Source organism: Oryctolagus cuniculus, chromosome 1, assembly GCF_964237555.1.
Source record: "Oryctolagus cuniculus chromosome 1, mOryCun1.1, whole genome shotgun sequence".
NCBI lineage: Eukaryota > Metazoa > Chordata > Mammalia > Lagomorpha > Leporidae > Oryctolagus > Oryctolagus cuniculus.
The window spans coordinates 1607246-1633298 of record NC_091432.1 but is presented as its reverse complement, the minus strand read 5'-3'; the positions used below and the strand labels follow the sequence as shown (position 1 = coordinate 1633298).

Below are 26053 nucleotides of genomic sequence, written 5' to 3'. Positions count from 1 at the left end.
CACGGGGCACGCACGACTCTTGGCCTGAGGCCTGGCTGCCCCCTGGACACCCACCTGGATGACCTGCAGACAGAGTAGGTCCAAAGTGACCCTGATTCCAAGCAGAACCACGGTGAGGGACACGACTCAGCCCCAACAGGAGGAACCAGGCTGTGCCCCAGGCCTGGGGGGTGGGAAAGCTGGAGGGGAGACACCCCTTCCCCAGGCTGGATCCACCTAGACCCTGTGCCCGCCTCGTCCACGCCAGGCGGGGTCAAGGGGTGGGTCAGGGCAGGCACAGGCCTCAGTCCATGCTCTGTCACCGTCGCCGGACACTTGGACGGGAAGTCTGGAGAACGGAGGTTTGCAGGGCCCCTGGCTCTGAGGCCCCACCTCTGCTCAGCCTCTGGGGAGGGCCTTGGGCTGGGGTCGTCCCCGGGGGACAGAGCAGCAGCAGCACGGCCGGCACCTGCTGCTGCCCAGGGCGATTGGCAGTGGAGGAGCCAGGACTTGAACCAGGCGCGTCCTGTCTGGGCAGCATTGTAGGGGTGCCAGGCACGGAGAGAGCGAGCCGGAGCCCCACAGGCCAGGACGGTGTGGGGACGGGCGGCAGCTGCAACTCGGCCTCCTGCCTCCAAGGCCTCGGGGCTCCTGAGCCCAGCTCCCAGCCGGTGCACACCCTGGGGGCAGGCGTGAGGGCTCAGTGCTGGGCCCCTGCTGCCGGTACGGGAGACCCGGCTGCAGCTCCCGGCTCCTGGTTCTGCCCCACCCAGGGCCAGCCATTGCAGGCATCTGGGGAGAGAAACAGCAGATGAGCTTGCTCTCTCTCCCTCTCTCTCTCTCTCTCCCCCCATCCCTCCCCCCCAGGGCTCTGTGAAGCCGTCTGCACCGGAGGTCGGAGGTGGGAGTGAGGACTGGTGAGGTGGGGGAAAGCCCTGGGCTCACTGTGAGGTTTCATTTCCAGTCCAGCCCGCCCAGGAGGAGCCTCCACCAGGCCACTTGGAGAGCTTGAGCGTGTGTGTGTGTGTGTGTCTGTATGTGCATATGTATGTGTGTCTATGTGTATGTGCATGTATGTGTGTATATGTGCTTGTGTCTGTGTGTGTGTGCATGTGTGTACGTGCGTGTGTCTGTGTGCGTGTGTGTGAGGGTTCTGGTTGCCCAATGATCCTCTATTGAAACATCAGATTTTGTACTTGTTAGAAAATGTGTTCAGAGGGCCAGCGCCGCGGCTCACTAGGCTAATCCTCCGCCTGCGGTGCCGGCACACCGGGTTCTAGTCCCGGTCGGGGCGCCGGATTCTGTCCCGGTTGCCCCTCTTCCAGTCCAGCTCTCTGCTGTGGCCAGGGAGTGCAGTGGAGGATGGCCCAGGTGCTTGGGCCCTGCACCCCATGGGAGACCAGGAAAAGCACCTGGCTCCTGGCTTCGGATCAGCGCAGTGCCGGCCGTAGCGGCCATTGGAGGGTGAACCAATGGCAAAGGAAGACCTTTTTCTCTGTCTCTCTCTTTCACTGTCCAACTCCATCTGTCAAAAAAAAAAAAAATGTGTTCAGACGCCGCTTTTCTGTTAAACGCCGGAGAGACAGCCGGTTCTCCCATGATGCCCTGCAGCCCGAGCGCAGGCACAGAGCCGGTCAGGGCGCCGCCTCCCAGCGCTGCTGCATCTGGGGTCCGAGCTCCCCTCCCGGGGGTTTCAGCGGCCACTGGCCACTGCGGTCCTGCAGAGCCGCCCAGGCGCCTCCTCTGGCCCCTCTGTTGCTGAGCTGGGCCAAGGCCCCGCATTCACATTTCTCTCAGGCCCCTGTAGGCAGCAGGAGGCAGACGGCAGGGACCCTGCCCCCCACTGCCTCTTGTGGGGAGGGCCCTCCAGTTCCTGGCCAGGAGCTGGGGCCTGACCTCACTGCAGGCCAGAGGCGGGGCCCTGAGCAGCCCTCGTCCCGCCGAGGAGGGGAAGGCGCAGCCCCAGCACCCCCACAGATCGCATCTGTACCCCAGCTTTGCTGTCTGGCCCCTCCCATAGCCGCTCAGCACTGCTCACGGACCCGGGTCCCTGTGTGGCCGTCCCAGCAGCCTGGATAGTCCCTCTGTCCCCACCTCGGAGCCTGTGGTCCTACCAGCCCAGGGGACAGAGGGTGAGAGGAAGCGGGTGCAGGAGGAGGGACAGAGAGGAGGCTGCCGCCCAACAGCCAGGAAGAGCAAGAACGTGGGACTGTGGGGTGCAGGAGACCCGGGCTGCACTGCGCAGCACCTGCAGCCCACATGGGCACCGGTTCGAGTCCCGGCTGCTCCACTTCCCATCCAGCTCTCTGTTGTGGCCCGGGAGGGCAGTGGAGGATGGCCCAAGTGCTTGGGCCCCTGCATCCACATGGGAGACCTGGAGGAAGCTCCTGGCCCCTGGCTTCAGCCTGGCCCAGCCCTGACCGGTGCAGCATCTGGGGAGTGAGCCAGTGGATGGAAGACCTCTCTCTCCCTCTCTCTCTGACCTCTTGGTCTGCCTTTCAAACGCAGCAGTCCATGAATCCTATTATAGAAGACAGTATGTGGGCGGCCCCACGTGAGGCGTGTGGCCCAGGCGGGTGCTGGAGGCGGTGGCTGAGAAGCGGGGAGCTCCAGCGAGGAGGCTGAAGCCTGGTGGGGACCCAGCCGGTGGTGCCGGCCAGTGGGCGGGGCCCCAGGGGGCGCGTGGGGCGCCGGGCGGGGCTGTGGGATGCGCCCCCTGCCCCGTCACCTCTGGCCCTTGCCACTTGCTTCACACTTCCTGGCCCGTGGTTGGGTTTCTTGGTTTTTTTTTTTTTTCTTTCCTCTTCTTGCAGCAACAGAGTAAAACCCAGCACCCCCAGCACAAACCTCAACCTGCAGCCGGAAGGCGGAAGTGAAACCCAGCTCAGGGGGCCCGGGGCCGCCACCCCAGGAAGCACCTAGAGCCGCAGCTCACACGCACGCACACCCAGCAGGACCCCGGCCATGGCGCAGGCTCCCAGCGCCCCGGGCTCCGAGGAGCGAGAGGACCTGCCGGAGGAGGAGACGGCTGGGTGAGGGCGCACGGCCGCGGGCGGCGTGCGGGGGAGGGAGTGCGGGGGGTGGGCAGAGTCTTCCCGGGACCCCCTTGTCACCGCGGGGATGGGTGTCTCTTTCGTCTGCCTCTGCAGCCTGGTCCCCTGGGGGAGCCTGGGCTCCCCCGTAAGCTTGTGGGTTCCAGGACGAGACAGGGGCATGGACGATGCGGCCTGGGCTGTGGGCCGTGGGCAGGCAGAGGGTGGGGCCAGAACCCTGGGCACCCACCCTGAGGGGCTGCCCTGCCTCGAGCCACCCCCCCCGCAGCCCCCAGCTGCTGCCCTGCCGGTGCCTGTGGCCGCCCAGGTGCTCGGTTGGCTGCTGGCTGGGTGGGGTCGCCCAGGGCTGTAGGTCCTCTCGGGCAGCTGTGCCCCATGGATACACCGAGCGCCTCACTCAGGCCTGGTGCCCAGAGTCCCCAAGGGGACGGCCGTCAGAGGCCAGGCCTCTGACAGAGCTGGGCCCAGCTCAGAGGGAGAGACGCCCACATGCTACACCCAGAGGCCGGCTCGAGGCCGCCAGGTGACCGTCTCCTTGGGTGCTGGCCCCACCCCAACACTGCTGGTCAGGGGCCTATGACGGCCGAGAGGGCAGAGCGTGGGGGACCAGGGAGGCCGGGGTCAGCGGCGCCCCAGCATCCGTGCCGAGCCCCTGACCCAGGGCGCCGGGTGCCAGGAGTGGAGGCAGAGGTGCAGCAGTGGCGGGGCCAGTGGTGGCCAAGGGCTGCGTGGGGGCTGTGGAGGTCATGCTGCCTGCCCCTGGGGGGCTCCATGGGGCCTGGCCCCCTAGGATGGACGTCCTTGCTGTGCGAGTGGCCGGAGGACACCCTGGCCGGGCGGGGCACCAGCAAGAACACGCGCTGGGGCGGAGGGGCGACAGCTGTGTCCCTCACGTCAGCACTGTGCCCGGCGCTGCTCTCTGCTCCTTGTGGCCACCTCATGCCCATAGAAGGGCACAGCAGGAACGTCCTGGCTGGGCGCCCCCGCCTTGCTCCTCGGCCCCTTCCTTGGCCACCCCCTCCCAGCTGTCGCCCTGGCAGGCATGGCTGGTCCCGGGGTGTCGCCGAGCGGATTGGGTGCCTGAGGCTGCACCTGTGCCGGGGCCATTGGAGAGGCCGCAGAGCCGGGGGGGGGGGGGCGGGGGCGGGGCGCTGAACACAAGTACAGGGCGGACCGGACGCCCACCTTTCAGAATGAAACTGAGACCAGACTGGGGCACGGTTTTGCGTCACACAGCGAGAAGGGAACCGGGGACTTTCCTGTCCAGAGAAGTCCCGGTGCCCAGGCACAGGAGATGTAGCCGGGGAGCCCCCACCTGGGAGTCCCCAGGAAGGCCAGGGCTGGGCAGAGTCAGCCTGCGGGCACCGTCTCCCCCTCCTGCCCCGCTCCGCCTGCGGGAGGCTGGAAACTCCTGGTCACCAGGGTTTTAGGAGACCAAGGCAGGACTAGACCCCAAAACCGGGGAGTAGCCCCGCCCCACAGACACCCAGGCCAGGCCTCCGGGGAGGGGCCCTGGCTGCCCTCCCCTGTGGGTACGCTGAGCAGCTGCTGCACCACCACTCTGGGGCGCTCGCTCCCTGCCCGGGTGGCCGTCGGCTGGGTCACGGGCATGTCCTTGGCCCTCAGGGCTTGGCAGTGCCCCGAGCCGCTGAGACTGCCTGGCTCCCTGGCCACACGGAAGGGGCCCCTCCCTTCTGTGCTCCTCCCGCACCCCTGCAACACTGGCCCGGCAGGGGTCCTTGTGCTCACTGGGGCGGACCCGGCCCCCGCCTGGCTGTGACCCCAGCCCTGGTAGACTCCAAGCCATGCTGCCCGCTCCAAATGCCTGCCCAGCCCCCAAGGATGGCCCCGCCACTGTGGTTGGCCCTGTCCTTTCCCGTGGCTTCCTGCTGGCTGGACAGACCAGCCTGGGCAGGGTCTCTCCCGGCCACGGCCCCCAGCCCTGGGAGTCGCACACTCTGCAGGGGGAGGGGGGCTGAGGCGGCTGCCGGGCCCAGGACAGAGCCTCCCAGCTCCCAGAAGCCCGACTCCACGGTGCCCCCTGCAGGAAGGGAGCGCTCCGAGCCCAGGCGAGTCAGGTGCAGGCCCCGACCCGGGGCCCAGGTTCCGACTACTGAGGGTGGGAGAACTGGGGGCCGAGGCCTGAGGCCCCCTCCCAACCCTACCTGGGAGCTCGTTCGGACCCCAGCACCCCCATGGGCCTCCTCCCCTCATCTCTCCAGGTCCGGGGTGGGCGCCCAGAAATTTCCCAGGGGCCGGGGGTGCTGAGCACGGCCAACAGTGGGCAGCTCTCTGCTGCCCCCACCCGGACCCCCCAGAGGAGTGGACGCCCCACCTCGCTCGGGGCCACCGCAGGCCTGCACCCCTGCCACGCGGGATGCCTTCTCCTCCCTAGGCCCTCGCACACATCCTGGGCCACATGAGGGCACTGCTGACGGCCAGGGACTGGGGCAGTGGTGCGGCCTCAGAGTCCCCAGCCCAGCTGGGGGTGGGCGTGGGGTCACAGCTGCAGCGCCCCAGGCACGTCAAGCACCGACCACTGTCCCCTGGACAGGGACCTTCTGGGACGAGTGGCCCCGCCCCCCAGAGGCCTCAGTTTCCCCAGCGCTCCCTCCCCTGCCACCAGTGGGGTCGGGCTGGGGTGCACACAGGGCATCCTTGGCCAGGCAGCAGCAGAAATGGGACTTTGCTGGCTGGCGGGACTGCTTCTCCAAAGCTTCGTAGAATGAAACCTCAGCTTCTCGCCAGCCCAGCCCCACCCCCAGCCCTTGGGCTTCGGGGACCCCTCTCCTCAGGGGCTCCCCTTGGGGCCACCTAGCAACCAGCAACGCAGCTCCTAGGTGCCCCTGAAACAGAACTGGGCCTCTGTGATGACGCTAGCTGAGCCCTGGGGCGGGGCGGGGGGGGGGTGCCTCTGCAGGCCCCCCCACGCTCAGGACCCCGAGAGAGGGGATTAGGGGGTCGAGGGAATCAACCTCCCAGCCCCGCCCAGCCCAGCGCAGCCCTGCTGGTGCCAGACACAGGCAGATAAGGGGGTGTGGGGGAGCCGAGGGAAGGTGGAGGGGGAGCACCCTGGGCCCTTTCTTGGGGCCTGGCCAGCCCTGTGCCGACGCCATCCCCTGCCTCCAAGTTTGGAAATGGTGAGTCAGTGGGGGAGGGTGACTGTGACCTGCAGGGTGCCAGGGAAGGGCTGCCCGGGAAGCAGGCGTGGCCTCTGCCCCCTTGGAGCCATCATCTCCCCCAGACGGATAGAGAGGCCTTGGGGAGCTGTGTGTGGGGTGCACACAGGGTCAGCCCTCACACCTGCACAGCTTGACACACACACACCCCCCCTGGTTTCCTTGGCTACTGGGTGCGGAGGGAGGCGCCCCCTGTGCCTCTGTGTGCACATGCGCTGTGCGCACACACAGCCAGGAAGGGCCCCTGTGTGTCAAGCCCTGCCTGCTGAGGGCACAATGGGTGCTTCACCCAAACCCCCCCCCCAGAGCCTTGGCTTGCCCAGCTGGTACCCACACAGGCAGATGGGGACCCCACCCCTTCCCATGATGGGGGAAGAGCACCCCACCAAACGTGTCTACGACCCTCTTTCTTGGGTTCGACCTACTCTTTCAATGGTGTGGATTCAGAGGTGAGCCAAGGCTGCCTCCCGAGAACCACACGACAAAAGCAATGGACGTGAGATGGACAAGGGTAGCCTTTCTATTCCAGAAGGGTCTGGAAAGAATCTTTTAGCTTTTCTCCTAACCCCAGCCCCTGCCAAAGTCCAGACTTCACCTCCACCCAGGACCCCGATCCACTCTTCCTTTGTCAGAGGTGCTCGCTTGGGCAGAGGGACACAGGGGACAGAGGAGTGCCCTCAGCATGTGGAGGTTGCCTTCTCTGTAAACGAGAACCAGCCCCACACTCGCTCTCACCGCTCACTGTGCCTCTCCCTGAAAACTGCTTCTGTGAGCACATGCGTGGCGGGACGTGTGTGTCCCGGGCTCATGAATGTGTGGACAGGGACACCTTTCCAGTCCCTGCTCCCTTTCCACTGCAATACCCAACTCCTGGGCCATGACGTTCGGCTGTCTCCTTGGGCCGTGAGTTTATAAAGTGCATCTTAGGCATAGAGCAGACATAAAAGGAAAATAAAAGAAGAATTAATGACGGAGAAAAGTATGAGTCAATGGAAAAGCAGATAAAAAAGCAGGAAGCAGGAACAGCTGGATGGGTGCATGGATGGATGGACAGGTATTTGGAAGGAAGAGAAGGGGAGGGAGGGAGGAAGGATGGATGGGGGAGTGGACGGATGGATGGGGGAGTGGGTGGATGAAAGGAAAGAAGGGAAGGGGAGGGGAGGGGGAAAGGGAGAGGGGAGGGGAGGGAGAAAGATGGGTGGGTGGATGGCTATTTGGAAGGAAGGAAGGAAGGGAAGCAGAAGAGATGGGTGCACATTCGGAGGAATGAGTGGAAGGATGGATGGATGTGTGGTAGGATGTTTGTGAGCGGCTGGGTAGGAGGATGGATGGCTGGGTAGAAGGACACGTGCATGGTGGATGGGTGGGTGGACGGATGCATGGATGGGTGGATGGATGGAAGAATAAATGGACTGGTTGTATGGAGGGATGACTGGATGGGCGGGTGACGACTGGATGAGTCAGTGGATGGGCGGATAGATGATGGATGGATGGGTGTTTGGATAGATGATGGATGGATGGGTGTTTGGATAGATGATGGATGGATGGGTGTTTGGATAGATGATGGATGGATGGATGGGTGTTTGGATGCATGGGTGTTGGGAGGGATGCAGGGAAGTTTAGATGGGTGGCAGAATAGTTGGGTGGTTGGAGGGATGGATGAACTTGGGTGGACAGATGAATGAAAGGTCAATGGAAGGATGAATGAATAGATGTTTGGAAGTGTGGATGTAAGGATTGGTGTTACGCATGCTTGGATGGATGAGTGGATGGATATATGTTGGATGGATGGATTTTTGGATAGGTTTATGAATGGATGGATGTTTGCATGCTTGGACGGATGAATGCATGTATGGGCATTGGGTGGATGGATTAATGGATGGATGAATTAATGTTTGGATAGGTTTATGGATGGATGGATGGATGAGTGGATGGACTGATGGATGTTTGGATGGGTAGATAAATGGATGAATGTCTCAATGAGTGGATGAAGGAATGATGGATAGATGTCGGGGTGGATGGAAGGCTGAATGAATGGATTGATGGGTGTTTTGATAGGTGGATAGATGAATATATGATTGTATGGGTGGATGTATCAATGGATGGATAAATTAAAGAATGGGCGGTAGATGGATAGATGTGTGCGATGGCTGGTTGGAAGGAAAACAGGACAGAAGGATGTTCTAATGTATGAACAGATGCATAAGTGATGACGGACACAAAGAAAATTTCATGAATGGATCCATGGACAGTGCATGGGTTCATCAGCCAAGGGACACAGGAAGGAACGTGGAACTGGGTGTGTGAATGGGTGAATGGGGGATAAATAGATAGATAGGCAAAATAATACACACACACACACACACCTGTATATATGTACATTTTAATGGATGCACGGATGGATGAATGTAGATGGGATACTGAAAATATTTAACAATAGTTATGGTACAGATAGTAACCTATCAAAAAGGGTGGTGACTTTAATCAGTTGAACATATTATATTCATATTCTTAAAGATTTATTTATTTATTGGAAAGGCAGAGTTACAGAGCAGCAGAGGCAGAGAGAGAGAGAGAGAGAGAGAGAGAGGTCTTCTACCTTCTGGTTCACTCCCAAAATGGGCCACAAGGGCCAGAGTTGGGTTGATCTAAAGCCAGGAGCCAGGAGCTTCTTCCAGGTCTCCCACATGGGCACAGGGGTTCAAGCACTTGGATCATCTTCTACTGCTTTCCCAGGCCACAGCAGAGAGCTGGATCGGAAGTAGAGCAGCTGGGACTCAAACCACCACCCATGTGGGATGCCAGCACTGCAGGTGGCAGCTTTACTCACTACTCACTATGCCACAGCACTGGACCCTATATTCATATATTTAACCACGATTATATTTATATACTCAACTGTGCTGTACCTGTCTGTATATACCAACTGACCATAAAACCCCAGATAGATGAAGGAACAGGTATACCAAAAGAGGGATGGATGGATGGACGGACGGAGGGATGGACAGACAGATGGATGGATGGATGGACAGAGGGATGGACGGATGGATGGATAGATGGATGGACGGATGGACGGAGAGATGGATGGACGGATGGATGGATGGACAGACGGATGGACGGAGAGATGGATGGACGGATGGATGGACAGACGGATGGACGGAGAGATGGATGGACGGATGGATGGATGGACAGACGGATGGACAGAGAGATGGACGGACAGACGGATGGATGGATGGACAGAGAGATGGATGGATGGATGGACAGAGAGATGGATGGATGGCATAAACAGAAGATGAGATGAATTGGTAATGGGCACACAGGATAAAACATAGATAAGCAGATGCATGGAGTGTGGACAGGTAAATGACTGGACTTAACAGAATGATATCAAGAGAGGTGGACATATGGTTGCTTAAGAATAACGGATAGGTGGATAGGTGGGCAGATGGATGACTATAACGAGATGGATGGGAAAAAATCAGTGGAATAATGAACCAACAGAGGATGACTTGGTGCCAAATGAACTATTGAAAAGCAGGTGGGAGAACAGACAACCCTAAACCAGGGGTCTTGCGTTCTCATCCCAGCGGGACACTTCCTGCCACCATACGCAGCCCTCTGCTCTGCTCTGCTCTGCTCTCCTCCTCTCTCCTCTCCCCCCTCCCCTCCCCTCCCCTCCCCCCACCCTCTATTTCTTTAGTTTCTTTCCACAAGGCTTTCTGGACTATCGTATATAAATCCTCGTTTCCTCCAGAGCACCGTACGCCCTTTCTCTGGTTCGTATTTTCTGCTGTGTCTACCACCATCCGATAATTCCAATAGGTAGTGTTTACTTATTTTTCCTGCTAAGGTTTCAGCATCATGAGAGTAGGGTCTTTATTAGTGCTGAATCCCCAAAACCTTAAAAGTGCCTGGAATTTAATAGAGCCACATACGTGAATGGAATTTAATACAGCCACATACGTGAATGGAATTTAATACAGCCACACAGGTGAATGACGTACTAACGGTATCCTAAGCAGCAGAATATGTGGACGGATGGATGAAAGCAAGGACAGAAAGCTATTTGGAGACAGAGAATGTGTCGGCTCATTGGTGGGCCAGTAGCTCAAATAGACATTCAAGTTGGTGGGTGAACAGACAGATGAGGGGACTAAGAGGTGATGAGTGGTCATTGTGCTCCAAATGATGGATGTCTGGGGCTGGCGCCATGGGTCACTTGGTTAATCCTCCACCTGCGGCGCTGGCATCCCATATGGGTGCCGGGTTCTAGTCCCGGTTGCTCCTCTTCCAGTCCAGCTCTCTGCTGTGACCCGGGAAGGCAGTGGGGGATGGCCCAAATGCTTGGGCCCCTGCACCCTCATGGGAGACCAGCAGGAAGCACCTGGCTCCTGGCTTCAGATCGGTGCAGTGCCGGCCATAATGACCATTTAGAGAGTGAACCAATGGAAGGAAGACCTTTCTCTCTGTCTCTCTCTCACTGTCTGTAACTCTACCTCTCAAATAAATAAATTTTAAAAATGCAAACAAATGATGGATGTTTTACTGAATACATATGGCTGTTGTATACCTACCAAGACATTTAAATGGGTAGATAGATGGATGGATTGGCAGATGGATGGATACTTACTCAATGAAGAAATGTAGAGATGGATGATCATGGGTGTGTGTATACATATAAATATATATAATTTATGTATGCTCAAATGGAGTGATTGAAAGGGGAGCTTATGTCCTTATAGATAGTTGGATGGATATATGTGTTGAGAAAATGAGGTATTTACAAACGACCCATGGAAAAACAGATATTTGTCTATAGAGGATGAATGGGTGGGTGCATGGGTGGATGTGTGGATGGGTGGATGGAAGGATGGATGATGGATGGATAGAGATGAGTGGTTGACAAATGAGTGAATGAGCGGATGGACGGGTGGATGGGTGGGGAGAGTGAGTGGGTGGATGGATGTGTGGGTGGGTGGATGTGTGGATGGGTGGATGTGTGGATGGGTGGGTGTGTGGCTGCATGAATAATGGATGGAGATACGAGTGGTGGGTAAATGGGATGAGTGGGTGGGTGGGGAGAGTGTTTGCGCGGGTGGGTGGATGGGTGGATGCACACGTGATAGAGGGGACATAAAGGATTCTGCCCTATTGTCCATAAAGGGAGGTGTCCTTTGCAGCACCGTGGCTCTTGGCTTCTGCCTTGGAAGAGCGGCTGCGGCCGCCTCCCACCACCAGCTCCTCCGCAGATGGCCGTCCTCTAGCGACAGGGAACTCCCCCCATCCCAAGGCAGCTGTCGCCCCCGTGGGAAGAGTCTTCCTTCCTCAGAACCAAAACACGCCTTGGCCACATTTCAGAGACTGGGAGGAGACAGGCGAGTGGAGACGCAAAGGAGGCCCAGGCTGGCTTCCCAGGGAGGGGCCGGGGGCGGCGGGCAGCCCGAGGTCGGCTCAGCCTGCTCCCTCTCTGCCCCCCGGCCCTGCCTGTGGACGCTGGCTGAGCGCAGTGGGCACCGCCGGATGCCGTGCCCTTGACGTTCCGGGGCTCGGGGGTGGGGCGACAGCGTGGGACCCAGCCTGGCCTGTGTGTGGGCTGGGGGTCCCGACTTCCCCACTGCCTGAGTCACCGCTGACCCGAGCGATGACCCACGTGGAATTCTCCCGGCACACACCTCCTTCCCGCCGTGATTCACTCGCACGTCCGAGTGCCTGTCCCTCGGTTACAAACCCACCCTCGGTGGATTCAGTGTTTCCCAGGTGTCTCCGTGGCCCTGCCTGCCCGGCCTAGCGAGGGTCCTACTAGCTCAGGATGTCGAAGGGGCCAGTGCCCTGGGACGCGGGGACGCGGGCAGCAGGGGGGCTGGCCGGCTGCACGTAGGGAGGCGCTGGCCCCCGTGGCCACTGGTCGGCAGAACTGGCTCTGGCTTCGGCTCCGGGACTGTGGATGCCAGCGCTGCTGGCCCGCCTCAGTGTCCAGATCCAGGACCCGGGTACGGTGGCGGCGTCTGTCTCTGGGGGTGGCTGTGAGCGTTGGCGAGCGGACCTGGCTGCTGGTTGTAAGTAGAACCGCTCGCCCCGGGCCAGCCCGTGGCGACTCCCGTGAACGGGTCGGGTCCCTCCCCGTGTCCAGCCACCAGCCTCAGTGAGTCACGGCGACTAAGCCCAACCAGGAAAACAATGGGCTGGGCTCCCTCTGGGCACTGGCCAGGGGACCGGGCAAGGGGGGCTGGCTGGCGAGGGCACCGGCCCGCTCTGGTGCCCGCTGACCGCATCTCCGAAGCATGGCTCCCGGCGCCCAGGGCAGCTGCCGCGTTAGTGGCTTGGTGCTCTGAGCGCCATCCGCGGGGCGTCGGGGAGGGCAGCGGCCTCCCCATTTGGGGACCAGAAGGGATTCCTGGGGTGCCCGACTCCCCCTGGAGGTGATAACCAGAGCCCAGGCTGGGAATAAACAAAGGGAAAATGAGACCCGGGAGGGAGGGGAAGCAGGGAGGAGAGAGCGAGGAGGGAGGGGAGAGGAAGGATGCGGGGAGAGCCGGCGCTCGGGCAGGCGAGGGAGACAGGCAGAGACCTGGAGGAGGCAGAGAGGAGCCAGGGGCTGCGGGTCACCGGGCAGAGGGGGGCAGGCAGGTCCAGGGGGGCCGGACCCTAGGAGGAGGCCCACAGGGCCAGGCCCGGCCAGGGCAGAGGGCAGCAGGCCCGGGCACAGGGAGGCCCGGCACCCAGAGCCCATGGACAGGGGACCCGCGAGCGGCCCGAGGGGCGAGGCAGAAGCGGCCTCCGTGCTGCCCATGGAGGTGCGGTGCGGTGCGGTGCGGCAGCGGGGAGGGCTTGCCTCTGACAGCTTTACTAGCCTGGGAAGCAGGGGGAGGCCGAGGGGGGCGGGGGAGGGGGCTGGGGGAACAAAAGGGAAGCAGCTGTGGGAGGCATAGGGAGGAGAGCCCCAGAGTCGCAGGACCCGCAGGCAGGGCGCGGGGCTGGGGGCGGCCGCAGACCCCCTCCCCGGGGGCAGGGGGCTGAGACGGGGCGGCCGGAAGGTCGCGGAGATAGGCAGGGGCGGGCTGCGGGGGCTCCGGGGAGGGGGCGTCAGAGGCAGGGGCTGGCGGGCCCGGAGCAGAGCGCACAGGCAGCCGGGGAAGGGGGTGCGGGCGGCGGCGCCAGCAGCCAGGAGGCTCTGAAGCGTTCCCAGGGCCGGGGTCAGGCCAGGTCGCGGCGGGCGGCGGCATGAACGGCGCGGCGCTGCCGAGGAGGAGCGCGAGCAGCCAGAGCCTGCGCGAGCTCCTCAGGTAGGTCCCGGGGCGCGCCGCGCTGCGCCAGGCCCCTGCGCGCACGTGCGCGCGAGCGCGCGGCGGCCGCACGACGCCCGCGCCGCCGCCCCTTCCTCCCCTCCCACCTGCGCGCTCCCCGGGGTCCTGCTGGCCCCCCGGGGCACCACCCAGCCAAGGCTTTGCTTTGGACCTCCAAGCGCGACCGCCAGCCAGCGCTTGGCACGGCGCGGCTGCGGTCAGTGCTGGGGCCCCAGCCCAGGGCAGCGTCCTCTCTGAAGTCGTGGCGTGGTGACACCTGCCTGGCAAGCTCAGGGCCGGGGGCGCTGCCCCGAGCGTGGTCCCTGATGGCTTCTCTCGGGGCAGTCTGCAGTGCCCTTCCTCCTCCCCCGCGCTTCCAGGCCCGTAAGGCTCCCCAGTCTGCACTTCCTTCAAGAAGTCTGCCTTGGCTTCTCCCTGCCTCCTGTGCCAGCCCGGCGCGGGGCACAGGGGCCGGACCCCAGGCCCAGGCGGGCGGAGCTGGACTCTCAGGGTCTTCATGGTACCGCAACATGGGAGAGCTGGGGTGTGGGGGCAGCCCGGTTGCCCCAGCTCCAGCTTGCTGGGTCTGTGCCGACATAGAGCGAGCGAGCGAGCGAGCAAGCGAGAGAGCTCTGTCCCGTCCCCACCTCCGTGCCGCTGCAGGGTCAGTGCCAGAGCCAGGGCTGGAGGTGGACCCTCCTGGCAGGCCCCCTTGCACCCGGGCCCTGGACCCCTGGGGTCGCCTGTTCTTGGGCTTCACTTGGACCTTCCCAGGTGACCGGGAAACCCTACACACACACACACACACACACACACACACACACACACACCTGTGCAGAGGCCTCGTGCCTGCCTCAGGTCCCCAGGACAAGGAGCCCGGCTGGGATGTGTCCCCAGGGGAGCCTCTTGTCCCCCAGGGAGCTCTGTGGCCTGGGAGTTGTGCAGCACCTAGGACCCATCCCTCAGGCCACCTGCACTATTTAAGATGAAGGCCTGGGAGCGGGCGGCAGGACGCGCTGGAGAGGCCTGGCCACGAGCATCGTCTGGCTGTGGCTTTGGCCACATGTCCAATCCTGCCACTGGGCTACTGCCCAGACGAGCGGGGCCGCTCAGAGACCTGCCTGGTGGAGTGTGGAGCCAAGGACCTGGGCAGGAGGTAGGCGGGGCGAAGGGACTGTCCCTTTAAGCACCCTGGCAACTCTGGCATGGAGGAGGGGGTGGGCCGCTGAGAATGGCAGGGTGCACTCGGGGCACACGCCCTGCCCACACATGCACAGGCACGGGCCTTGCTGCTCCTGGGACAGTGATGCCCCTACTGCTGTGGCCGTGGCTCCTGTCTCTAAAGAACCTGACTGTCCCACGGCCCAGCCCAGCAGACAGGCGCCTGTCCCCGAGTGACAGATGAGAAGCCCAGCTCAGAGAGGCTGAGTGACTAATCCACGGCCACACAGCAGAGGGTGGGACCAGCTTTGCCCCAGAACCCTCTCCGCCCCGGGGAAGCCTAAGGGTGCAGGGCTGGCGGGGGGAGGGGGCTGCACAGGCAGGCGCTGTGTCTGCTGTGGCAAGCTGGGGAGGGGCGAGCTGGCACCGGTGGCGGCTGGGTGTCAATTGGATCCAGTTGGAGCTCATTAAAATCTGTGGTTGGAGCCAGCGGGAGAGTGTCGTCCCCGGCCCGCCCCTTCCTTCCAAGTGGTGTCTGCGGGGGCTCGGCGGCACCCAGACTCCACTTCCTCCAGGCTGCGCAGGCTTCAGGCTGGCGACGCCCCTCCCCCAGCCCCGTGCCAAGCCCTGTCTCCTCCCAGCACTGTGACCCCCATCCTCCCGGCCTCCTGCCCACCCATGTGTGAGCCAGGGCTCTCCCCAGGCCCACCTCGGGCCAGGCCCGTGGGCGGGGGGTGGTCAGGGGGCCTCAGCACGCTGCCCCTCCAGTGGCGGCCCCCACTCCTAGCGGTCTGCCAGGGCGGGGGGTGGGGGAAGCTGGCGTCTGCAGGGAGTGGGGGTACCTCGCAGCCTGACCCAGGGCAGAGAGGCCGGGCCGAGGGTCCACCCTGGCTGGCATCCTTATGGCGCCTTCCAGCCGAGGCCTCTCGGGCAGCACGAGCCCCGCTGGGCACCTGACTGCCTGCGGACGCGAGGCACGTGCCGGCCTCCCGGGGAGAAGCAGCCTAGGCTGGGAGGCTGGGGGGACTCTGGTGTGGCCGGTAGGAGCCAGGGCTGGCAGCCTGCTGGCCTGGCCCCGGAGGGGCTGGGGAAACCAGGCCTCCAAACCACACTGTCCAAAGGGGCGTGGCTCCCCCAGCCCCCTCCCCCCAAGACCCGAGATCCCGAGGGTGGGGTGGCCCCCGCCCTGGCAGGGCCGAGCGTCTGGCGGGTGGCACTGCCGAGGGCCCGGGTGGTCTGTCGGCCAGAGCCCGGGAGCCCGGCCGAGCAGGCAGCAGGGGGCACGGGGACCGAGCGGTCCAGCCTCCTGGGCAGGGCGTCAGGGCCGGAGCACCGAGGGCTGAGGTCCAGGCTGCAGTCCCAGCTGACGAATCAGAGCTGGGCAGATCGGGAGCCAGCGGCAGCCAGGGTGCCGCGGGCACCTGGGGACTTGCCTGCCACCCACGCCCCTGCCGGAGCCCCAGGGTGGCACCTGGGCCTCCCAGGACGGCTGGAGGGGCCCAGCCTCACCAGGCACCGTGTCCGGCTCCAGCAGCTCGGCGCTGAGCGTGAAGGCCGGCAGAGCACAGGTGGGCGCAGCGGTGGAGCCGGGGTCCGGGAGAGGGCGCTGCATGGCAGACCCCCGGGGTGGGGTGTGCAGGACGTGTGTCCCCGGGAGGAAGCGTGGCTGCGACCAGCAGGGAGGACCCTTGTGGAGGTGGGGGGGGGGGTGTGGGGCTGGGGCTGCGCCCCTCCAGGGAGAAGGGGAGATGGCGAGGTGGCGGGGATGGGAGCAGGGCGGGGCAGGGCCGGGCCGGGTGGGAGAGAAGGCCACCAGGAAGTGGCCAAGAGACCGACAGGCAGAGACCTGGGCGGGGGGTGGGGGGCTGCCGTGGCTGTCGTAACTGGACGTAGGACGTAGGGGTCTGCACCTCCCGTGTCCCCTCTCAGATGGGGACTGGGACCCCAGGCCGGGAAGGGCACCCAAAGGAGCGGAGGTGGCACCACCTGACCCTGTGCCAGGGCTGTAAAGAAAGGGGAGGAAGGAGGCAGAGACCCCAGGAGACCGGGAGGCGGCAGCAAGGGCCCTGCCCTGGGTGGCGGTGGGAGGTCTGGCCCTGGCCGGGGGCCCCCAGACTTCCCCAGGGGCCCCAACCTGATCTCCTGTGCCCAGTTCCCAGGGGTGGGTGGCTGGGAGCCTCGGTGTGCTTGTCCTCGGTGCTGCGGGTCGTGCTGCCACCATCCAGGCGCCGGTGCCATGGGTCACAGGCAGAGGACCAGGCAGAGCCGTGGACCTCAGCTGTGACAGCCAGACGTCCACCTGGGTCTCCCACAGCCCATGGCGGCTGGCCTTTTCCCCCTCTCCCCAGGCTCAGTGGTGGGCAGGGGTCTCAGGGCATGGGCAGGGGTCTGCAGCATCAGTTGGGGGAGGGCCAGCCCGGTGCAGAGCCCCAGATCTCTGTTTGGCCACCGGCTCCCTGGCTCCCCAAAGTGACCGCCCCACTGGACCCTGAAGGGAGCCACAGAGGAGGGGCTGGCGACCGGGCCGGGTACCCGGGGCTCCGCCGGATGCCCAGGAATGGCGGGGGTTGGGGGGGGCATCAGTGGGTGCCGGCTGCTCAGAGCCGGAGGCAGAGACGTCCCTTCTGTGTCTGGGGCCAGGGGCTGTCCTGGCGGCGGCCAGGAGCTGGACAGGCAGTGGGATGCCAGGCAGATCTGCCAGGCCCCAGGTGGGCAGCCGGGTCTGAGCGCGTGGCTGCACGCAGGGAGGCAGCGCAGGGCAGCGGCCGTGAGCAGGGCTGGCGGGTGTGAGGCGGATCTGGGGACGACCGGCCAGGAAGGAGAGAGCGGAGGATGGCAGAGCCTCGAGCCGGCGCCAGCACCGTCGCGTGTCAGGGCGCGTGCCAAGCCTTGCGTCGGGAGCACGGCCAGGCTCGGCAGAGCAGCTCAGCCGAGGGAGCCACCGGCTCTCCCGGAGTGCTGTCGGTGGCACCCCCTCGCCCCGTCGCCCTGGCTTTGGGGGCAGGGACTCGCAGGAGCGGGGTGTGGGGGGAGGAGCAGCAGTGCTGGGCAGCCCTGACCTGCGACCCCGGCCCCCGCCCCGGGCAGGCCGACCTGAGCCGCAGGGGGCAGAGGAGCCGCGGCCCCCGGCGAGGAGGCTGCCACGGAGCACATCACGAGAGGTAGGGCAGCAGTCTGGGGAGGTGACAGGCTGGTCAGTGGGACAGCAGGCGCAGGGCAGGACAGACGGGGCCAGGCCCCGCCTCTGAGGAGCCCCAGGAAGCCTTGCGCCAGCAAGGTTGGGGCGTCTCCATTTTCTGATCAAACGCGGGATCTTCGAGGGGCTGGGGCCTGGGGCGCTGGGCGCTCCCATGAGGCAGGTTCTGGGGCCTCCACGCGTGGGCCCCTGCCCATCCGCAGAGTGGGCGCGAACCCTGGAGGGCGGCAGGCAGACAGATGGGGGCTGGGGGAGTGGGCTTGGGCCTGGATGTGGGGATGCAGGCTGCAGGAGGTGGGGTATCCTGACCTCGCCCCAGATACCTCGCTCAGGTGGGGCGGGTGGAGGAGGGGTGTGCTGCCGAGGGCTGCAGCCGAGAAGTGGGGGGGGCCCTTCCCCTGGGCCCCGGCCTGGACCCGCCCACTGCGACTCCAGGTGCCACACAGCTGTGCTCAGAGCAGACTTCCTGCTGGTCCCTCCCTCCCTGGGAAGAGGGGCCCCCCTGGGTGGGTGCGTCAGGGCAGGCCGGAACGTTCCCCCGAGGGTGGGTCCCCAGCACCTGGGGAGATCAGGTGCCAGGAAAGGAGGGACGGCACAGGGCCCTGGCAGGCCGGCCTGGAGCCCCTGGAGACGCTGGGATGTCAGTAAGAGCCCCCTCCCCATTGGAGAGACCCGGGGCACGGCTATACAAGCAGGACAGGGCTGAGTGGCAAGGGAGCTGGTGGGCGGGGCCCGCGGGCCCCTTGCCCTGGGAGGTTCAGGTGGGGTGAGGGGCCCCGTGGTGGGCCAGGGCCCCCGGTGATGGCGGCGGCTGTCTGCATGAGCCAGCAGGGGCGGGAGGAGGGACGGCAGATCCAGCCAGGGACAGGGGAGGGGCCTGGGCAGGGGCGGCTGCTCCCCTGGCGGCCCCTCGGCGGCTGAGCTCTGGGCAGTGGGGCTGGGGGGTATGGACTGCAAGACGCAGCCCTAGAGGGGTCTTGGCTTTGGGGGTTCTGGGTGGAGGCCCCTCAACGAGACCCCCCAGGCATGGCCCCACAGAGGAAGATGGGTGTGGGGGGGTCTCTTGTGTTGTGCAGATGGGGCTGGGGGCGAGGAGGGGGCGCGAAGCTTCCTGACCATGCTGCTGTCCCTCTACCTGGGGGATGACCGCCTGCCCAGGTCACACAGCGCCTCCTCCCCGCGGGATGGGGCGGGGGCGGCTCAGCCTCGGCAGGGCTTCCCTCCCCAGCCACTTCCTCTTACCCGGGGGACGGGGCTGGGTGTCCTGAAGGCGCAGGCCACCCCCCACCCCTGCAGGCAGCACTCCCCACCCCCCACCCCCATCTGTGCCCCGTGGCTCTGAGTGAAGCCAGCTGCTGACTGGGCCCAAGTGCCCCCCTCCTCTGGGGAGCCCTCCCAGATGTGATCCCAAAAGCTGGTCCTGCTCTCTGAGGGTCTCAGCTCTTATCCGGCTGGTGAGGGCGGCCGCCTCCTTTCCCAGCTGGATGGAGGCCAAGGCTGGGGTCTCCCCACTGGTTACCTCGGGCCTACGTCCCCCAGAGCCCCGCCCCTGCTTCTCCAGGTCGAGCTAGCCCCCCAGGAGCCCCAGGATTCTGGCCTCCACGCTACCCCCTCCTCCTGGGTGTGGCCTCATCCTGGTCCCCCCAGGGGCAGTCCCAGCCACCCCCACAGTCTGCCCCAGCCCCGTGTGCCACGTGGCAGCACCTCTTGCATTCCAGGCAGGGCTGAGTACCTCCCACAGGGCGGCCCACGCAGTCCAAGGCCCAGGGACTGCCTGAGTGTGCAGGCGGCCAGAGGCTGGGGGTGAGGCGATGGGGACTCCCGTTCTTGTGCCCCCCACATGTCTGCCACCAACCTAGGGAGCACCGCTGAGCCGGGGAGGCGCCCTGGGGCTGGGGTGACGCTGGCCAAGGCCACAGCTTCCTTTGTCCCCAACCCAGCTGCCCTTGGTCACCTCTGAGCCTGACAGGTTGCCGCCCTAAGGGTCTCTCCGAGGTCATCCCCCCCCAGGGTAGGCGGCCTCCTGCTGAGCCAGCTCCCTGTCCCCTCCCCGAGGGCAGCGGCGCCCAGGCCGGTCCCGATGTCTCCCCCAAGTCCGAGACCCACACTCTGCCTCTCACACGGATGGACCCAGGGCAGTGCTGGGCTGCCGCTGTCCCTGTCCCCGTGCCCCACGGCCAGCCGGTCGGTTCCCCTCTGTTCTGCCCTGAGCCTGCTCCGTGCCCCTAGGTCCCACCCCTCCGGCTGCACTGCCTCCCCAGCACAGCCAGGGCTTGCTCCTGACCCGGCGAGGGCCTGCCGGGTCCCCCGGGCCACAGGGACCCCTCCTCTCACCTCGGCCCCAGCCCCACTTTTCTTGCTCCTCCTTGGGATCTGAATTCTAGGTCAGCTCTGCCCGCGCAGGCAGCTCCCTGGGCAGCGGGGCTGGGGTCTTGTCCGTGGGCATCCAGCCATCCCCAGGGCTCTGCCCTCCCCCCACCCCCCGCCGCTGGCCTGCCCACACGGTGCCCCCGAGGTGCCCACCAGGGCAGAGCCGCACCTGTGGCCCCTCCCTGGGCTGCCCCCTCCCCAGAGCTAGGACTCCTGCCCTGTGCAACCCTGGGCCTGGTGGCCCTTCTTGGGTGGTGCCCAGAGCCATGGGGCAGAGCCACTGCCCCAGCTCCCCCAGAGCCCACGCTCTGCCCTCCTCGTGCTGGGATTGCGGGCTGCTGGGCCTCTCCCCTCTGGGAGACGCCATCTTTCCTCCCCTGCCCTGGGCCTTGCGGGCCCTTGAGGGACAAGTGTCCTCCCCAGCCACGGTGCGTGAGAACCCAGGGGCGGCTGGCACCCCCCGGGACCGAGACCATGGCGGCTGGTGGGGCCCCGTGCCGCCTGCCACCCCCCACCCGCCGCCTTGGAGCTGAGCTGCCGGGCAGGGGCCTTTGCAGACGCCGCCAGTCGGGGGCAGGGTTGGGACGGGACTGAGGGCTGCAGCCCCTTGTGGAGCCCCCTCCCCCGCCCCGCACCGCGGGGGCCAGCCCAGGACGCCCACCCCTCGCTTTGGAGGGCCTGGGGTGCAGGGCGCAGGAGCCGGGCTGGGGTCTGCGTGGCGTCCCTGCGTGGGAACGGGCCCCGGGGCGGGCCCCAGGCCTGTGAGGGCGCGGGGCACACGGCCCCCAGCCGGCCCCTCGGGCTGGCCCCGGGCTGCGGGAGCCAGAGCAGACACAGGAAACGGCCTAATTGCATTTGCACAGGGACAGCAAATCCCCCACAGCTGCGCCGGCCGGCGGGCCAGAGCCTGACAGCGCCGCCGCGCGCGCCAAGGGGTCTGGGCCGCTGGCCGGGGGGCGCCTTTCCCAGGCCAGAGGCCCCCACCCCACCCCAGGAGAGCCGCCCCCCTTTCAGTTCCCAGAACGGGGCCCAGCTGTGGAATAGTGAGGGGGTGAGGTCATGGGGAGGGGGCCCATGACTCACATCCTGGGGCAGGCAGGGAGGGAGGAGGCAGGGACGGGGCCAGAGGCCGCCTGGTCCCCAGGCTGCTGGGTCAGCAGCTGGGGGCCCCGCGGGCTGCTGCTCTGCGTGGCACTTGAGGGGGGAGCACCAGGAGACCCCCGGCCCTGTCCCCCACGTCCTTGGCAGAGGGGCCGCTGAACTGCCCATGGGGCTGGGAGCTGGGCTGGTCCCCCCAGCAGAGGCAGGCGGCCGGGGGTCCCGGAGGCCGTGCCCCAGGCTGGGGCCGAGTAGGAGGCCCCAGCCCCACAGGGTGGTCTGCTCATGCACGGGGCATCTGTGTATGAACACGTGTGTCAGTGTGTGTGACTGCTGTATGCACATGTGTGTGGGGTGGGTGTTGCGAGTGTGTGTGACAGCAAGTCGTGTGTGTGCACGTGTGTGAGAGCGTGTAAATTGTGTGTGAGGTGTGTACAAGCACACATGGACATGTGTGAGAGGCACCGTGAGCACACGTGCTTCAGCCCGCGTGTGAGCACATGTGTGAGTGTGTGAGAAACGTGCACATGTGTGTGTGCATGTGTCTGTGTGACAGAACATGTGTGCGTGTGTGTGAACTCACGAGAGACAGCGTGAGCATGTATGAACACACATCAGAGGCGTGTGTGTGCATGTGTGGGTGCGGGCGCGAATGCACACGGGCGCATGTGGGCGGGTGTGAGCCGGCTGTGCCTGCTCCTGCCCGTGTGCACATGTGTGTGCTCTGGGGCCGGGCCCCGGCTCCCTCGTGGGCTCGTGTGTTGGGTGTGAGCTGGGGTCTCAGTGCTCTTTGCTGCTTACCAAGGCCCCTGGGGTACCAGGAGCAGGAGGGAGCCCCCACAGGGAGCCCATGGCCCTCTGGGTAGCTGCACACACGCGTGTGCACACTCCAGGACTTCTGCAGACTTAGACACGCGTGGGTGCAGACACACAGAGACTCAGTCTGGGGAGCAGAGTGGCCAGGTCAGCCCCTCCGAAGAGGGTCCCTGCGCTTGGCAGGCTGCGGGCGCACGCAGGGGGCACGGCCCTGCCCGCAGGCCTCAGCTGCAGCCCCAGGAGCCCCCCAGCTCTGCCTCCCTGGCCCCACGGCCCCCAGCCCAGCCGAGGGCTGCACACGCAGGAAGCCCCGCTTCTCCCTGTGCGCGGGGCAGGGGCACGAGAACAGGAGGGAGGGTCTGCCGTCCTGGGCCCAGGCTGTAGACTCGGTTGGGGGTAGGGCTGGGGGTGGGGGTGCGGAGGTAGAAGCGGAGGCCCTGCAGCTGGAGCCCCACGTGGCAGCAGTGGGGGAGCCAGCCCTTGGCCTCGGGCCCGTGAGGACGCCTGGTTTTCATCTGTGAGGCTTAGGGGAGACCCGAGAGAGAGAGACAGATCGTGTGTTGCAACACGGCCTGGCCAGGGGGCTGGAGGCCCGGCGGGGAGCCAGCCGCGGGGTCATGCGGCGGACACGGGCCGGAGAGGAGACCCTGTGGTGGAGAGACCCTAGCCCTGGGCTCTGGCTCTGGGTGACGGGCAGCAGTGGACGAGTTGGGTCAGGTCTAAGGATGGCTGTGCCCAGTCGGGGCTGTTGCCTCGGTCTTCCCGTCTCTGAAATGGCCCAGGGAGTGTCCACGAGGCGCTGAGCTAAGGGTGGGGGTGCTGTACGGCCCCCCGCCCCAGGGCCCTGTGAGTGAGGGGCAAGTGCCTGGTTTTCATCTAAGCTAAGGATGGGGGGGCTGCTCTTCTCAGCCCGGCTGCCCCCTCCCCACTGGCCGCAATGCCCCCAGCCCAGGCTGCTAGGGCTCGGCTGGCCAAGGTCAGCTCTCCCTGTACCGCTAGCAGCCATGCTGTCCTCGTGTCCACGGGGTGCGGGGCTTCCTCAGGCCTCCATCTGGGTCACCCTGGGACCACCCCCTGGGGCCAGAGGCCGCCCTCCCACCCGTCTCACATGGCCTCTGTTTTGGAGATGGGTAAACTGAGGCCTAGGGGCAGGGGCAGGGGTTGTCCTCCGTCCTCAGCACGTGGCCCCAGCAAGCCTGTTGGGGTGCAGGTGGCCCCTTGTCCCTGCTGGGGCCTGACTGCCGCCCTGTGCCCCCAGGCTCACCACTCAGTGGGGTGCAGAGGATGAGGAGGAAACTGCCCGTGAGCCCCTGCAGCAGCTGCAGGCCCAGGACCACCGCGCAGCCGGCCAGGCCCCGGAGCAGGAGATCCCGTAAGCCCCCCGGGCCGCGACCCCCACTTCCTGCGGCCCCATGCCTGTGCAGAGAGGGGTCCCAGCAACAGGATGGGGTCGAGGGGGCCCGAGCCAGCGCAGGGTGGGCGTGGGGGTGTGCTCAGAGCTGGTCAGCAGCCCTGGTGACCCTGACCACTGCATGCTTCCGGGAGGGGCCGCAGAGCAGAGCGACCACCAGGCCCCGCCCGCCCGCCCAGGTCCCTGACTCGGGCTCTGGATGGCGACGTGGTCCCAGCCTGTACTTGGACGGCCGCTGACCCCAGCTGAGGGGCCCGAGCTCCCCACTGCCAGTGACTCACGGGCGCCACGTCCAAGTTGGCGGCCACGGGCCGCCGCGTTTCCTCCCTGGGCCCAGGGGGCCCCCGCGGCTGGGCTGGGCTGTTTTTCCAATAATGCTCCCCTTCCCCCAGGCCCCACTCTGTTCCATTTTCTCAAGTCAGCAGCTTGGGGCGGGGCAGGGCGCTGCAGCGGTCACGGCCTCTGCTTGGCCCACGGGCGCCCAGCCTCGGAGCCCTGCACAGCCCAGCCTGCCCCGAGCCGTGCGGGCACCCAGGAGGCCGGGGCAGCCTTGGGACCCCAGCCAGACGGGGGGTACAGGCGTGTTCTCCCCAGACTGCTGGAGGAGGCACAGCTCCGCCCTCAGGGAGCCCCAGACTAATGGTGGAGGCAGAACCCTGCTCCTAGGGAGCCCTAGATTGATGGGAGAGGTATAGTCCTACCCTTGGGAAACCCTAGACTCCTGGAGGAGGCACAGCCTCACCCTCAGGGAGCCCCAGACAGATGGGGGAGGCACAGCATCGCTCTCAGAGAGGCAGGATGATGGCAGAGGCACGGCCCTGCTCCTAGGCAGCACTGGACTGATGGTGGAGGCACAATGCTACTCTTACAGAGACCCAGACTGATGGAGGAGGCACAGCCCTGCCCTCAGGGAGCCCCAGACTAATGGTGGAGGCACAACCCTGCTCCTAGGGAGCCCTAGATGGATGGGAGAGGCATAGTCCTATCTTGGGGAGCCCTAGAGCGATGGAGGAGGCACAGCCCTACTATTAGGAAGCCCTAGACCAACTGAGAATGTACAGCCATGTCCTCAGGGAACCCCAGACTGATGGAGGAGGCACAGCTCTGTTCTCAGGGAGTCAGGCTGATGGTGGAGGCACAACACTACTCTTACAGAGACCCAGAATGATGGAGGAGGCACAGCCCTGCCCTCGGGTAGCCCTGAACTGATGGAGGAGGCCCTCAGGGGGCCCCAGACGGATGGAAGTCACAGCCCTGCCTTCAGGAAGCCTTAGACTGATGGAGGAGGTTCATGTCCACCCTCAGAGAGTCTTGGGCTGATAGGGGAGGCACAGGTCTGTCCTCAGGGGCTCTCCAGTCTCAACAGAGACACGGCCCTGCCCGCAGAGCCACCTCTGAGGCCGACGAGGTCTCCCACCCGGAGCCCAGGGTCCTGGCGAGGGGCATGGGGCGGGGGGCTTGGTCAGTGAGCCCCATGCAGGACCCAGCCCGATCTCCCGCACTTTCAGCCCCGGCCTGAAGCCCCTGCAGGCCCCAGAGCCGGACGAGGACGAGGGCTTCAGCGACTGGTCCCAGAGGCCCGAGCAGCGGCAGCAGTCCTGGGGGAGCTCGGACAGCGGGGACCCTGCTCAGGGCGAGAGCCCAGAGCGGGAGCAGGAGAGCAGGCAAGTGGGGGTGGGCTCGGCGTCTGGGCAGGGGCTCCCCTCCTGCGTCTGAGCCACGGCCTGCACGCCCCCTCCCCAGCCAGCCCCCCAAAACGTCCCCGCGGCCGTGACAGGGGCAGAGGGAGGGAAGGGAGGAAGAGAGCTAGACTGCAGGGCGGCCGGCGAGGGGGCTGCGGGGGGGGGGCAGTGAGGAAGCCTCATTCCTGGGCTCCCCAGGGCCCCCGGCCACGCCAGCCCGCAGCTGCAGCCCACTTACGTCATGGAGGCCCACAGCCCCCGGCCGCCCGCCCCTTCCTCCCTCGGGGCTGGCTGGACTCCATTCCCACGGAGGGGAGCAGGTATTTCCAGATGTGCAGGCCGCGGGCCGGCAGGGGGACACGCTTTCCAGATGTGTGGACGTGCGTGCTGTCTGAACCTGGCGGCCGGGGTGGGGGAGGGGCCTCACCTTGACACAGCCCACACACCCCCCTCTCACGAGAGAGCCGCGCTCCCAGGCCTGTGGGCCCGGCAGTGGGGGTCGCAGCCTTGCTCTGGCGTGCTGGGCTGGGAGCTCAGGGGCCCCCTCGGCCTGGAGGGGGCCGCAGCCCCTCGCTGATCTGGGGGCCTCCGGGCCTCTCAGAGGCCCCTAAGCCGGCCCGGAGCGCTGGCCAAGTCTTCCCCTCCACACCCTACAAGCAGCTCCACTCCTCCAGAGCCAACGGCTTTTTGGGGGCCCGGGCTCCAGTTTCCCCTCCTGCCCTCGAGGGACCCCCATGCCCAGCGTTTCTGAGCAGGGCAGCCCCCTCCCCACCACCCCCCAACTCCCTGAGTCGCCCCCTCCACCGCTGGCCTCCCTGAGCCCGG

The 26053-nt window shown here is 65.4% G+C and overlaps 1 protein-coding gene across 25 annotated transcripts in view; it reads left to right on the top strand.

The window, feature by feature from the left end:
• The first annotated feature begins 2852 nt into the window (after positions 1-2852).
• The window catches only part of LSP1 (lymphocyte specific protein 1), a 30039-nt gene continuing 6838 nt past the window's right edge, over positions 2853-26053 (top strand). For 4 of the 25 annotated variants that reach the window (XM_070058971.1, XM_070058917.1, XM_070058667.1 and 1 more), the window contains exons 1-3: positions 12638-13005; positions 23394-23507; positions 25055-25210. In XM_070058971.1, the coding sequence (XP_069915072.1) occupies positions 12671-13005; positions 23394-23507; positions 25055-25210 (605 nt within the window). In that variant the 5' untranslated portion in view covers positions 12638-12670. The other 21 variants (XM_070058882.1, XM_070058831.1, XM_070058512.1 and 18 more) reach the window with 16 other exon arrangements.